Here is a 14891-nt window from a genome sequence, read left to right on the forward strand (position 1 = left end):
TACCAATTTAGAGCAATGGTTAAGAGGATTCTTGCAGCATTGAGAGCAGCTCATTATACTGTTTTTGTACAGCCCACAAAAAAGGTTGTGTTTTAAACAAAAGCCATCTTTTGACATCCTCTTCAGAATTCCAGTTTTTCTAAATGACAAAATTCTGTATGTTGAACATCTGTTGGCTGACACTGTAGCACAGAGATATTAGAAAGAAATGTCCTTTTTATCCCAGTTTATTTTCCTTAAAAGAGTTGCAGAACAGATCTTACAGTCTTACAATTCAGAAATCTCAACAAAAGGACTGAGGAAATTGTACTGAATTCTACTAAACTGTCCAAATTTGAAGTTTAAAAAATTATTCAGATGTGAATTGTCTGTATCATGACTGAAGCTAGGTGTTTTAAAAAACCAGATGCTTACTGCTACCCAATAAGTCACATCCCATGGTGTGAGATGGTCAAAGTAATATTGTTTAAAATTCTGGTTTGGGGAAGCAGTCTCACTTCAGATTTCAAAGAACACCAGCCAAAATACCCTCCAAAATTATGTACTCATTTCAATGCTACAAGTACATGTAACACTGGAAAGGAAAAGGTGGGGCAAACTTCTCATTTGTAAAAATTCCATATTTTGGCTTGTTTCTGTTACTCTGGATTACCTTTTTAACTCTGCAAGTTCATTTCCACCTCCCAGCCTGTTCTGTCCTCTTACTCAAGATTTTGCCGCTGTTTCAGCTGCAAAACACTCTCCCATCAAGAGAAATACTGAGCAGACCCCAACATTTGTTAACAGTACACTTATTTTTTCATAAAAGTAGAAGCAGCTCTTGCTGAAACTTGACATAAGAGGTTAAGATAATGCATCCACAATGTAGGAGTGGATAAAGTCACAGCCAAAGCTCCAGGAGTTAGCAGGTCTGGGCAGAACTGCTCCCTCCATTACAACCTGCAACAACTGAAGAGCAGGACTGAGCACTGTGACAGGCTGACAGTGCTCCAAGTTTGTACAGAAGTTAGCAGGCTGAAGATGCCCTTCCAAAAATAACAAAAGAAACAGAAACAAGAACTGTTGTTGGATTTTTGGCATAGTATTTATTGAATAGTTTATTTTCTAGAGCCACTTTTTGATAGAATTGTCTGTGCACATTCAGCTCAGATGGTTATTCTGAATGGACAAGGAAAAAAAAAAAAAAAACCCAAACCATGGACTGGATACACAGATCCAGGGGAGATTCATGAATATATTAAGATGAAACAAAAAAAGATTCAGGCCTATCAAGTGATATACTTTATTAGGAATAACTACATGGATAATCAGAGTACATTGTAGGCTGGAGCCCAAAAATGCCCTTTTTTTCCCCACATAAAAAAGTAAACTTTCATAAAAGCGTGTTTAGCAAAGCCAGAAGCAGTGTTATTTTAAACAGTTTATTTACATTGCTCAGATTGACACAAAAAGATATAAAAAACAGTGCAGTCTGACACATTCAAAAGCATCACTAGTTACATATAGATACAAGACAAAACACAGGTGGTTAAAAAGAAACCAGAAGTTGTGAACTCCTGCTAATACCAACAGTTGAACTGTTAATGAAATGCAGAAATTTACATATTCAGATAGTTTGTGAGAGTGCATTGCAGGGTACAAACTGTTCAGAGATGACAGAAGTGAACATAGTTTTAAAGGAAGACATAAATACATGAGAAAGCCTAAAAGCCTTAGGAGTTGTACACCAAAATTTGACATGCCAAAATTGGACCCTGAAGTTCCAATGTCACACCAATAATCCTATGCATTAAATAATGATTTGTTAACCAAGTATGGGGAATGTGTGGGGGTTTGGTTTTTTAACAACCCTGCAAAGAGGAGTTTAGTTCTTTTCCTCAGACTTCCTCTTCAAAGCAAGACAAAGAATTCAATTGATCATTTTTGGTGGTCAAAGCTCCTCATACCACTGTGTTTACAGTGAGGCTGCAGGAGATCATAATCACAAAACTCAATTCTATTTAATTATAAACAACTACATTTATAAAATATCAGGAATAAGCAGCTGTACAACAGGTTAACTGTCATACTTGACGGGTCAGGTACTTCATAATGTATCTCCATTTAAGAAATCCACAATTCAAACATTAAAATGCTCTGCCAGTAGATGAAGTAAGGCAAGCATAAGAGTCATCCAAACTAGCAGTAAATTATGTGATCATCCTCTTCATTTCAAGATCTGACAAACCAGTTTATTGCCTGGAGGGGACAATTTCCATAGAAGAAAATGTTTTAGTTATGCTGGTAAGCAAATAAATCTGTACAAGGGAATGCTGTGTTCAAATGAAGGCCAAGTCACTTATTCCACTGATTGGCTGGTCTGCTTCAACACAACTAAACCCCCCTTGTGATTAACTTAGTGTCATCTAACATTTTGCTAATCATGGCTAAGTGCTAATGACTAAGGTACCATAAATGTCAGTCAGAGTCACTGCCCAGCCTCCTGCCTGTCAGTCACTGCCACAGAGCAGAGTCTGCCCCACCTGCCTCACACCAAGTGGGTTGTGGATCGGCTTAATGTGTGACTCCTCTTCTCAAAGATCGAGGGAAGGCTGACCAAGGAAGGAGAAGGAACACCCTGTTGGACAAAAAAAAAATGTTATTGATCATATATGAGCCAATCTCAATAGTTCAGCAGACATTTCTCAACCTTCACATATCATACAAGGAATGCATGAGTGCAGATCTCAAAGACTGGCAGCTGTTGAAATTAATGATTCAGCATTTCTAGAGTTTGAACTTAACACATTTTAAAAACTACAGAAGATAGATTTTTTTTTTTCCTTGTTACCAGCCTTGAGAGATTTGGAATGCAAGAACATGTTTTTAAAGAGTGGCTGTTAACAAGTATTAGTATACATCCTGCATCACTTTTTGCAGTAATCTCCCTCCAAAATGAAGGCAAGATACACTACAATAATCTTTTGGAGAAACAGAGCTCCCCCTCCAATCCTGCAACTTTCTGTATAATCATCAGCTCTGAGCCCCAAATGAGATGCTGAACACATGTCTCCTTGGCTGCAGGAGGCAACAGACATCCCAATGATTTGTCAGAGCTTGCTTTAGCTGTGCCTGGATGGGCACACACTAGGCAAGAAGCTGACTTTTCTGATGCTTGGAGAATAAGCTGCTTCTGAGACTTAATTACTGTGAAACCAACACATCAATATGTAGCACTAAAAGTAAACCTCTTTGGATTAGCTGAGATTTTATATTCTTTTCACATTAGACCTCAAGATACTTGCACAAGCAATCCTCTGTTGCTCTTAAACAGCCAGCCAAGCTTCTCAGCACATCAACAGGTCATGGTGGTTGGGCAGCTGGTGCACCTGCATGCTTCAAGAATCTTTTAAATAGGGATATTTTGGGCAAGTAAGGGAATACACACTTCACTATGAACAAGCCCTATGCCTGTTTATGGCATGTCCTCCATTTGCAGTCATTGGCAATATCTGAAAATTTAATCCTAAACTCCTCTTTATAGAGCAGCTCTTATTAGGCTTCAGTATTTTATACCAGATTTTTTTTTTTTTATTTACAGATAGAGAATAAAAAACTAAACCCACAGGTACAACAGAACCACATGTGAGTGCTGTGCATTACAGGATGTTAAAAAACAACCCTGTGCATTAGAGGATGTTAAGAAGAGCCCAACACCACTTGAAGCCCTTTGTGCATTAGAGCTGTACCATGCTCTCTTAGCTTACAGCACTCAGGATTTCTTGCTCACTTCAGTCAGGATCTGATGCACAGAATTTCCCAGCACCACGCTGGTTATCAGCTCCAGCATCAGCACAAGTGGCAGTAACAACAGGGAAAGCACATGGTCTGTCCAAGGCATGACCATTTAAGCTTTCCAAGTTGGAAGAGGCTTTTGCTTCTAGAGCATTTGGAAGATGAGTATTTGGAGAGCCAGGACACAGCACAGGTCGAGGCTTGGAGCTTTGAGAGCTCCAATCAACAGAACTGGAGTGATGGACATTAAGAGCACATTTGGCAGATCCACTTAGGCTGAACATAGAAGAGGAACGAGCAATCTACAATTAGGAGGGATTTAAGAGTTAGTTCAAACAAGGAAAAAACCCTCAAGTATCCAAGCTTTATTGATATTTTTACTCTATGGTTTTTTTCTGCACCAGAAATTCCTACATAAGTGTAGGCCAAGATTTAATTTAACTACAACAATAACAGCTTTGACTCTTAATGGACTCAGACAGGTTTCCTGCAGTTTTAGTTTCCTATCAACAACTACACTGGTATTCCAACTTGAGGGGCTGGAATCCAAACCTCTTTTCCCCTCAACCTTACAATTGAACCAAAAAAGTTTTATTCAAGTTCAGTGGTGTGTGGCATTGGTTAAAAAATCACAACACATCATCTGCTGCCAAGCTGCAGCTTATTACCACAGGTGCAAGAGGTCTGGGAAGAATCTGGAACAGGAACACGGTTTTGCAAGTTTCTAAGATTTTGTGGAAAACATGTATTTTTGTCTGGGGTAGATATGCACAAAATGAAAAGTACATAACTTGCAAGTTCATGAGAAATGAGATACAGAGCTGTATCAAAATGAAGACAAATTAGAATGCAAAAACAATTGTTGCCATAATCATAAGAGAAGGAAGAAAGTCTCTCTGCAGGAAATTAGGCTAGAGCCCCATTGGTAGATTTTTTTTTATCTCCTCTAAAGCAAGGGAGTCTGCTGTGATACTTCCTCCCTTACTGCTTCATATTTTCTCATGTGGGAGAGCAGGGCTATATCTTTATGTTGTACAATTTAATGGCCACTCCAAACATAGTGAATTACCTCAATATTGAAGTACTGACACATCAGTCAGTAATAGAAAGATGAAAAGGATTCCCTTTTCTTGGCCTTCTGTCCCACATACTACAGACTAGACAGTAAGTGTTCACTCAACAAATTTACTAATACACTATAATAAAAAGCAAAGATGATAAAAAGATTCCTCCAAATCTAGTCTGCTTTACTAGACTGTATTAGGAAATTGAGTTTGGCCTAATGTAGCAGGAGAAAGCTGTAACAAGCAGCCAAGGCATTGCAGAAGAGTTGCAATACGTAGAACAATATTTTATTTTACCAAGTTTTCTTAAACATTCACGAGGAGATAATTCCCTTGTTGTTTACAAACTTGCAGACTGCAGCATCTATGTTTCTCTACCCTTCCTTCCCAGTTTGTTTCACAGGATGTCTGTCTCTCACTACTTTGACTAAATCATTCACCACACTATTCAGGGTTGTACACCACATTTCTACTTAGTGTTCAAAATCAAAAGCATGAACCAATATAAGACTTGTGTTGAAACTTTCTCACTCTCTCAGAAGAGGAAACATTCCATCCTGAGCAAAAAAGATTGGTGAGATTTTTCAACTTAAATGTGTAAGTCAACCCCCAGTTTCTAGTGCATCAAGATTTTTATGCATTTTTAAGAAGCAAGGCTTCTCATTAAACAGCTCTTGAAAATAATATCTCTATGAAAGCAGTTAAGAATATTTTTTTCCCACTGTGGATGTTGGAATTGCTAAAGTGAGAGCAGGCATGAAATGAGTGTGATGCTGAGAAGGTGCCTGCCCTGGGGGCACGGCTCACTCACCGCCAGGGAGGAGGTGCTGGTCAGGCGGCTGCCGAGGTAACTCTCGCTGGAGCTGGGGCTCCGCCCTTCCGTGGCGCTGTGAGACATCAGAGCCCTGCGCAGAGCTCGCTTGGGCGTTTTGGAGAAAGAAAAGGCTCTTGTGACCTGAGGAGGGTGACAAGTGGTTAAACACTGACTAAAACCAGGCTGTAATAACTGCTATTATACAGGCTACCATTCTGAAAATCTCTGGGATGCGCATCAAGTGTTGGTGGTTGGATCACAACCAGCCAAACACCCACACCTAAAGTGATCTGACTTTTAAAGGCTTCCCATCATCCTTGCTCTTCTCATTCTGTCCAAATATGAGGACAACATAGGAAGGAGAGAGGAGGGCACAGATTCAGGGAGAATCTCCCCACATCCCTCAGTCCAGCAGAGTCAGGCCTCCCCTCCTTTCTTAAGTTGCTTCTCAATTTTGCATTATATTTAAAAGACTCAAAGTATTAAACAGCCTAAGTTCCATAACAGACTGAAAAATAACTACATAATACTTATGACTGTAATACTGAAGACTATATATACAGATATTCCAAAACCTTAAAACACCCCTCACCTTCTTTCTTTAAGGAGATTATATTTAAGAGTTTTAGTTCAGATTAAGTTTCTCCTGTCACTACTGTAAATACTACAAACCAAAAGAGGAATCCCAGCACAATTCTCTGGATAAAAAGCACTATCTTACCTTTTTTGATGTTTTCTTTATTGCCCTGGATGCTCTGCTTAAAGTACTGTCCATATCTTTAGTGTTTACTTCAACTGAATCAGGATCAGCAACATAAATGAGATTTTCCTGCAGACAAAAATAGTCTTAATAGCGGTCAAATATCAGCACTTGCCAAAATATAGTTTTCTAGTGCATTAGGTCAGATTTAGAGGGTTTAATAGCCATATTTCATATTTATTCTTTACACATTCCAGCAGCTATTTGTTTTCAAGCCATTCTGTTAGATCAACAGCTGGTGCAATCAGTTTGTGAAACCACTTCATCAGTAGTTTCACATTCAGTTTGTCTGATTCAGTTTCAAGTCCAGGGCTGACCAAATTAAAGGCAGTAGTTCTGAGGCATCCCCAGAGAGTTTCCAAGATAAACATTGCTTTATTCCACTGACACATCTAGCACATTTCTGAAGTGAAATCTTGAGAGCTCCAGCTGTCAAACATTAAGACTAAAGCCTTTCAGCTTAAGTGCAATACATGTTGCAGAATAGCCAGGAGTTTTTGGGTTTTCTCATGCCTCATTCTTTAACTCCAGCATTGCAAAGCAATCTCTGGCTACCTACTTACAAAACGTGGGGGATAGAGGGGGCACACATGGGAAGTTGCTGGGATGATTCTTGCTGTTTGTTGTCTGCATTTTGAGAAAACACATTTTACACTTAAAAAAAAAAATAGAAGGACCCCAGTCAGCAGCTTTATTGCCATTCCTAGGGCCTAAGGAAGAATAGCCAAAGTCTTTGCTGCCACCAGGTGGCAAAGTCAATGTTATCTCCATTCACATGATGCTCTAGAAGTATAAAATCAGGCAAAAGTGCTTAAATTGAAGCTCAATTTGACATTTAAATAAGCAAGAAAGAAGTATTATATAGTTCATACAGAAATTATAACTAATGGGATTCAGCAAAGTAGGTTACAATTTGTCAGTATATGATTGTCTGGGGACAAGAGGGAACTATACATTTATTACACAAAGGTTTAATTTCTATTAAAAATCCAAGTTATATGTCATACAAAATACTGAAGATAGGCAACTCAGAGTAAAGAAAATTAACACTTCCACATCAACACTTTTCATACACAGTACCTAGAAGGGAAGGGAAACCACAAAGCCCAAGTCTTATTCCTAAGTCCCTAGACCACAAGACACACAAAATAAAACTAAGATGCTGTTTTCATTACTTAATTACTTCTCCTGTAACAAGCATGCCTTTAAAAATCACAACCAAATATTGCACTGCAGAACATAAAGCATTTCCAGTTTACACCAAGTGGCTTCAGCTGTATGTATTGCACGTATTTTCAGCAAATTGAGATGACTGATATGCATAGACTTTTACATAATTAAAACATCAGCTGAAAGCCTCTTGCTGTAATTGGAGAGGATCTACTCCTCAGATTAGTGGTTTTCTGCCTATAGAAAGCCCACACACTGAATTTCTAGAAATGTGACAAGGCCAGTGCCTCCTTTATTTCACTGGTTTTTTTATTTCCTTGTTTTAAGGTTGTAGATTTCTGTCTCTGTGAGGAAGATGCTTCACATCTCTTGCATTATAGTGGAGGTAAGGTGTGGAGCAAAGAACTCAAACTAACAGAGTAAATCCAACACAAATGATCAACAACACTGGGACTGTAAATTCAAAGATAGCTGTGAAAGAAGCAAGCTAAATACAATTCTTCTTGGAACTACAGTGCAGAGTTGAATCATACCCTTTTACCATCACAAATTAATTATAAATTTGATTTTTAAGCATTACTTAGCTTCTGCACAAACTAACTTCCAGCCTGTTTCCTTTTCTACCTTTTAACACTCACTTGCAGGCATGCTAGCACAAATATTTTCTGCTCTACTTTACCTCAGGCATGTCCACTATTAACTTCTTTTACTTCAAGTGCTTAAAGCCAAAAAGAGGGAGAAGTCTCAATCAGCAGCATGGTTCCAGAGTACTTACTGCATCTGCTTTACAAATAGTGTTGGCCACATGCCGACACAGCATCTTCAGCCAGTCCTCCTTGCAAGGGTCTTCAGTTGTCATCTGGAAACTGAGCAGCTTGTTGTTGAGTTCTGTAGGTGGCCTCACAACTAAGGCAAAAGCTTTCTGGCAATCTATATTTTGTTAAAAAAAAAATAGCAAGGAGTTAATAAAAAGAATAATAATTTTTTCATATAATTCAGAGGGAACTGGAGACAACGTGATTTGGTGTGATGATTTTGTCTTTATTTACACACTAGCTCTTGTATCACTTGCAAGAGCAGAGTTCTGTCCACAGCCATCATCAAGAGGCTGCAATCATCTATTAAGGCAATAGCTCATCAACCAAATAATCTGCAGAGCAGTCAGCCTCACCTACCCTCTTTGCCATTTCTCTTCTTAATGGGGTTTCTGTGTTCAGGTGCTTCAGAGTACATAAAGCAGAACACATGATGTGCATATCATCACTTACAGTGAAACACCAAATCTTGCCAGGATAGGAAACTGGTGTGACTAGATTCTTTATAAGTCACTATCAATGCTGGAGCAGTATGGCAAAGCAGACAGAAATTAAGTCATCTTTTAAGATGCCAAGCACAGCTTCTCCTGAGCATTAGCACCATCACCAGTTAGAAGAAAATTTGGTTTCACACCAACAGCACTTTTCTCTGGCCAGTCTAATGCTCTGGGCTGAAGTCTGAGGTTTGGTTTTCATTTTGTAAATCCAGAGCTGTCAAGGGTTTAACTCTGTTTATTTCACACTGCCAATTGGTTGGCTTATGCTAATGCCATCAGTTCTGCCAAATTCAGCATCCTGCAGGAATTCTCAAAAAGCCAAAAGGGCATCAGTACAAGGAATTCTCAAGCTCATACAGAGATTCAAACAGAAGCTTTTACTAAAATCACATACCTAACATACCATACAATAAATACATCTTAGCATTCCATCCCACAACAGCAGAGCTTCCTCCTTCACACCCTGAAACAGTTTAATTAGCGACCACAGCATTCAAAGCACACAAACCTTCTGTCTCCCTGATGTCCAAGACTTTCTTGATCTGGGAGAGAGGCATGAGAACAACATGCTTGAGAGATGCAGGAGGCCTTGTGTGGCCATGGGGACTCTTGAAAGCTCCAATAACTTTATGCCGTTTCCTTGCAATCTGTGGTTAAATTGAATAGAAAGGGTCAGTTGGAAGAGCTCTTGACATTGTTTCCTTTCCTTTCTATATTTTTTACCTTTTTTGCCTGTTACACCAGACACAGAAAATGTTGCTACTCTACCACATAAATCTTAAAGGAGTTCACTTGTTTCACTCTTCACTGCCTAGAACCCAAGTGGCTCAACAATATTTGTTACTTGGCATCAAAACACTCAGCTGAAAAATACAATAAATTTTTAAAAAATACCTAGAGAGGAAGTAGTTTTGCATTACAGATCTCAATTCTACCCTGCATAACAAACAAGGGTCCTTTGAAATCTACCACAAGGTAGCCTAGATTTAAACAGAAAAGACAACATCTATATGCATGATCCAACATAAGGTGTGGTGTGTTATGTCCTAGAAATATCACTTGCTGTTGCTTATGCATGCAGCCACTGAGCAGGCTCTGCATAAAAACATGTAAGGCACTTGTGTGCTAAAGTAATGCATCTTGTTTGTCTCTTGTCCAAGAGACAAGCCAAAAAGCTTTAATTAAAGTGGTTTTATTTTCCTTTCCTTCCTTTATGAGAAGTGATGAAACTGAGTCAACTCAACAGGGAGAGTTCATCACTAGTCACAAGAACAGGATTTTGTCTCTAAGTGCTGCTTAGGACAGCACTAATTTTGAATTACTTTAGAGTTGGTCTTCTATGAAGACAGTGTTCTTCACTGCTGCAGACAGCAACAAATACTTTATGAAAATGTCTTTTATAAATTCAGTTCTTCCACATTAGTCTCCAAAACTCAGATTATTCTTCCCCTCTAGTTCTTCCTAACATATTCTTGGTTTAAGGCATATATTACAACTTTGGTTTTTTGGTAGCCTAAGAACAGACAGGTCTACCAAGGCCATTCACTCCCATTATATACAACTAAACTTTAAAAGGAAAAACAACCTGATGAGCCAAAGACTCCAGCACTTTTTCATCCATTGGTGCTACTCAAAGTGCTATTCAGATAAACATTTTTTAACATATGAAGCTGCTTTTATGTTTTTACTCTGGCTGCAAGGCATAAAAGGCTACATTAACACCTCTCAGCCATGAGAGGCTTATACAGTAGTTAATGGAAAAGAAATATCAGCATGTGTTGACCTATCAGCAATCTGTGACTTAGAATTCTGCCTCAAAAGGTCTTAAATAACACTTATTTATATTCATGTGTAGTGTCAAGCCTTTTACAATTCAGTTCATGAGATGTGCTGGTATAGTCACCTTACCTCTAGGCAATCATTGAACAGAAAGAGTGTGACCTGCTCTCCCCTGTCACAGAGGTCATCCCCAAGTGCCACAGTTTCCAGACGCTGCACCAAGCTGCGGTGGGAGGACAGGAGATTGGCCTAAATGACAAAAGCAAAAAGCTCATTAAGCATTTAGTTCAAGGGCTGGATTACTGCTTGCTTACAGCTTAACACTGGCAATCTGTTTAAACCAGCACCATTGCATTGTAGCCTCACACATTTTTGCAAAGGGAACAAAGTACTGCAGGCATTTAAGAGATCTGCAGCTTTGGAAAAATCACTTACTGGACATCCATCCACTTCATAGACAACATCAAAGAACTGCCTTTGTGCCTCTGTTTTTCTTTTGTCCTCATTTATGTGTCTAAGGAGAGCAAAGCATATAATATTAATCTTCAATAGCAAGCAACAGTAAATGGATGCACTGCATTTAAGACATACAAAAATAATAAAGCTAAACATTCAGGGATAGAATTTACACAGCAGCACTTGCCACATTTGCCTGAAGAAATAACCAAACACCACATGAAATCACATCAGAAACTCCAGCTCTAGAACACTATTCTTGTCACGTTACCAGCACTTGACACACCCATCAGTTAAAACATGATTCCCCTCCCCTGCCCTGCAACATTTAGAACCAGAGACAACTCAGTTCTTTACAGCCTGCATTTTGTCTCCTCCAAATCAGGACTGCAGCTCACCAAGGAGCAGATCCAAGAATAATTACAATTTAAAAGTTATTGTTAAAACTGGACAAACATTTACCCAATTAATGCAGGAGTTCTTGTTGCTGGAGACATACGCTAGACTTCAAAAGAGGTGAGACTTCCAATCTAAACAACTTCAGCTTTCAGCTAATTAACTCATGGAACAGTGCCAAGAAGAGCTAATACAGGACCAGAAGAAAAACTAGTCTCCCACCAAATGTCTGTCCTTTCAGTAGATATAATGCATAGAAGTAAGATTTAAAGACAAAAATCCATCTCTTCCATTCCAGAGGGAAAAGACAGAAATAAGAGTTGGAACAGAAGAGAGGACTGGGGACAGTCCCTGCTGAGGCAGGGAGTCAGCAGAGGTTCAGGTACAAGTGCTGGGAAATGTCACAGACTCCTTCAGAGCTCTGGCACAGAACACCAAAGTGACAACAGCAGCCAAAAGGAGGCTGAAGAACACCTACAGTTATGTTTACTTACTGTTCCTTGTGACAACATAACACTGACAATTTAGGAGGAACAGAGGGATGTAACTGCAGTATGTTTAACAGTATGTTCCATAGAATCAACATGACTTACGTCATCACCTCCTTTAATGATTCAATAGCTCTCTCTAGAGTTATTTTATCTGGGTTCTCTTCTGCTGTATGCTTCTTAATATCTACAATTAAAAAAATATAAAGAAATAAAAACTCCATACATATTACGAGTGCCTGAAAAGAAACATGAAAAACTCAAACTTAAACTGAGTTAAGATAAGCTGACTGAAGACATCAAATCTACCCTGGAGTCCAAGTAGCACTGATTGAGTGGGGAACAGAAGCTGTCCAGACATCTCATTAAGAAATAAAAACCACATACAATACAGAAACCAAACCCTTAAACTATTAAAAAAAAATTAAATTGAGGTGCAGAGACAAGCGCAGAAGTCTTTTTCCACCTGAAGCAAAGGGTGATGTGGATTTTTTATTATCTTTATTAACAAAAGCATTATTACAGCAAGTGGTTGATACCAGGTGGAACACATGAAACTGTGAGCCTTGTCAATATGAATTGCTCTCTAGTTTATGTTAGTTTCATTTGAATCTCAATTATATTCTTGTTTGAAGAGACAGAATTGTCAGTGCAAACTGTTCCTCTATCTGTATCCTGCATACAAATGTATGAACAAGTGGAATTTAGACAGAATTTATGCTTTCTTATGTAGTGGGTCTCACTGACTGCCAGGAGTCATGGTTAACTCACATAATCAGCCTAGTTTTAGATGAGAAAAGCTGTTTCTAATGATGACAAAAGGTAGACATCATCTTGTGGTTTTAATACTTTCACAGACAAACTATTAAAAATTACATCTCTAGGTTACCATTCAGTAGTAGGGCAACGCTGGGCAGCCTTTGAACAGGACGGATAAGGAGCTCGGCGAGGCTTTGGCGGCCACATTCAGGTTTAGCTTGATTTATCTGGGGAAAAGGAAATAATGTTTACTTTTTTTTTTTTTACACACATACACAAGAGAAGCACAAGATCAGAGAAAAATTCCCTTCCTTGAAATTAGCATTGCTATACAAGTGTGAGAATTGTTTACCACAGTCATTAAAAGAGCATGTTAAAAACCACATTCTAGTCAAAAGAACACAGTGATTTATATTCTCAGAATGTCTAGTTTAAAGGGTCCATATCAATCCTTCAGCTCTTGTTCCAGCTGCTAATGTGGAGTGAGACTGAGGATGACCTCAGTCTCTTATTTGTTCCCCATCTTTTAGATATCAATACTTGGATGTAATTCCTAGTTCCTCAGAAAACACAAGCTGAAACTGTCAGTGTTTGACACTTGACTATTTTGATATAGGAGTTAAAGCTACACTGCACTATTAACAGTACACACATATCTGAAGAGATCAAGAGTCTTAAGGCTCATCTTCAGAAAACTTTCTTTGAAGATCACTTTCCTGTTAGATCTCCACTGTTAGGCTCCTATTCATTAGACACAAGAATGCTGAGAAATCGTACCTCCCTGGAGCTTCACAGCTGCCCAAGGAAAGTTAAAAGCTGTTTCAGAAATACAAGTCTCACAGGGAAGGGACCAGCCAAAGCAGCAGCTCCAGTTATCTTTACAGAAAAGAGAAGAGATGTATTTGGGAGGAACTTTTTTCCAGCAACAAATGCATATAATCAAACCACCTTGAAAGCGGTTTAACAGAGAAGGAACTCAGACTTTTTCTGAAAGGGTCTTATGAGGAGCTTGAGGGATTGAAGTTCAAATCCTTCCTATTTCTGTCTCACCAAGAGGTGTTTGCATTTCTTCAAGCTTTCAAAATTTAATATTCTTCCATCTACTGCATTCAGTAGAACATGGTAAGAGCCTCCATGTTCTACTCACAGAGTTAGTTCTGCAGACACTCACCTTTAGGAAGGCATGAAACCTTGGTTTCTGCTTTTCACATCTTGTAATCATCTCCTTGCTCATTTCAAAGAAATTCACAAATGGAGGGTATGTTTTCAACAAGTCTTTTGACTGAAAGAAACAACTGTTAGGGCTCTGCTTTACATATTACGTATCCTTGTACATATGTTCATATGCCCTGAGCCATACAAAGCTGCTCAAAGGCACATTGCAATAAAGAATAATAAAAAATGTGTTGTAAACCCATACGTGTTCTCAGAACAAGACATTTTTGCATGCCAGATGCCCCAGATTGATGCTGCTGATTAAACGCAGGCTGCTCTCACCAGCATCAAGCAAACATGGCAATCTTAAAAGCTGCTGAGCAGTGGGAGGCAGGTTGTCACCTAGCAAGAAGCTTTTGGTGAGAATTTTGAAAATTTCAGACAGGTACTTTCACCAGTTACTGCAGTCACCTTTTAAACCACCAGAAGCAATACCTTAGACTGAAAACTTTTGAATGACAAGCACTATTTGTCTCAAAATCAGCAGATCAGCAAAATAATCACAAGATACCTAGCAACCTATTTATGTTAGAATTCTTTGCAGTCCCAGACTTAGCCTTCCTGCTCTACACAGGACTCCTTATTCATTTATATGTTTCAAGTCTTGAAGAAAGAACATAAGTTTGTGAAAAGTTATTTTCTTAGTTCTTTAGTATTGATCAGAGGCAGCAGATGGCTAAGGGGCTGGGAAGTGGCTTTTAATGTCTGAATAAAAAGCATGTCTGTAGCATTGCAAATTACAGTTCTCAAACTGTAGCTATTTGTAGTTATAATCCTTCATACCTGTGAACAGACAGACACACTAAAACTTGACATGGATTGTATGACCTAACTCGACTGAAAAGTCTAAATAAAAAAGACAATGATACAAGTTGAAGCTCTTTCTCAGCAGTGCTTGGTTTGT

General features: G+C 38.8%; 1 protein-coding gene across 6 annotated transcripts in view; it reads right to left on the reverse strand.

The window, feature by feature from the left end:
- Positions 1–1178: 1178 nt before the first annotated feature.
- ECT2 (epithelial cell transforming 2) overlaps positions 1179–14891 on the reverse strand; it is a 30532-nt gene continuing 16819 nt past the window's right edge. For all 6 annotated transcript variants that reach the window (XM_077184140.1, XM_077184141.1, XM_077184144.1 and 3 more), the window contains 10 exons: positions 13944–14054; positions 12903–12999; positions 12119–12200; positions 11109–11187; positions 10803–10922; positions 9403–9541; positions 8358–8512; positions 6374–6481; positions 5650–5793; positions 1179–2617 (listed from right to left, as the gene is read on the reverse strand). In XM_077184140.1, the coding sequence (XP_077040255.1) occupies positions 2528–2617; positions 5650–5793; positions 6374–6481; positions 8358–8512; positions 9403–9541; positions 10803–10922; positions 11109–11187; positions 12119–12200; positions 12903–12999; positions 13944–14054 (1125 nt within the window). In that variant the 3' untranslated portion in view covers positions 1179–2527. The remainder of the gene's footprint in view (positions 2618–5649; positions 5794–6373; positions 6482–8357; positions 8513–9402; positions 9542–10802; positions 10923–11108; positions 11188–12118; positions 12201–12902; positions 13000–13943; positions 14055–14891) is intronic.

The sequence above is a fragment of the Agelaius phoeniceus genome, chromosome 10 (assembly GCF_051311805.1).
Source record: "Agelaius phoeniceus isolate bAgePho1 chromosome 10, bAgePho1.hap1, whole genome shotgun sequence".
Taxonomy (NCBI): domain Eukaryota; kingdom Metazoa; phylum Chordata; class Aves; order Passeriformes; family Icteridae; genus Agelaius; species Agelaius phoeniceus.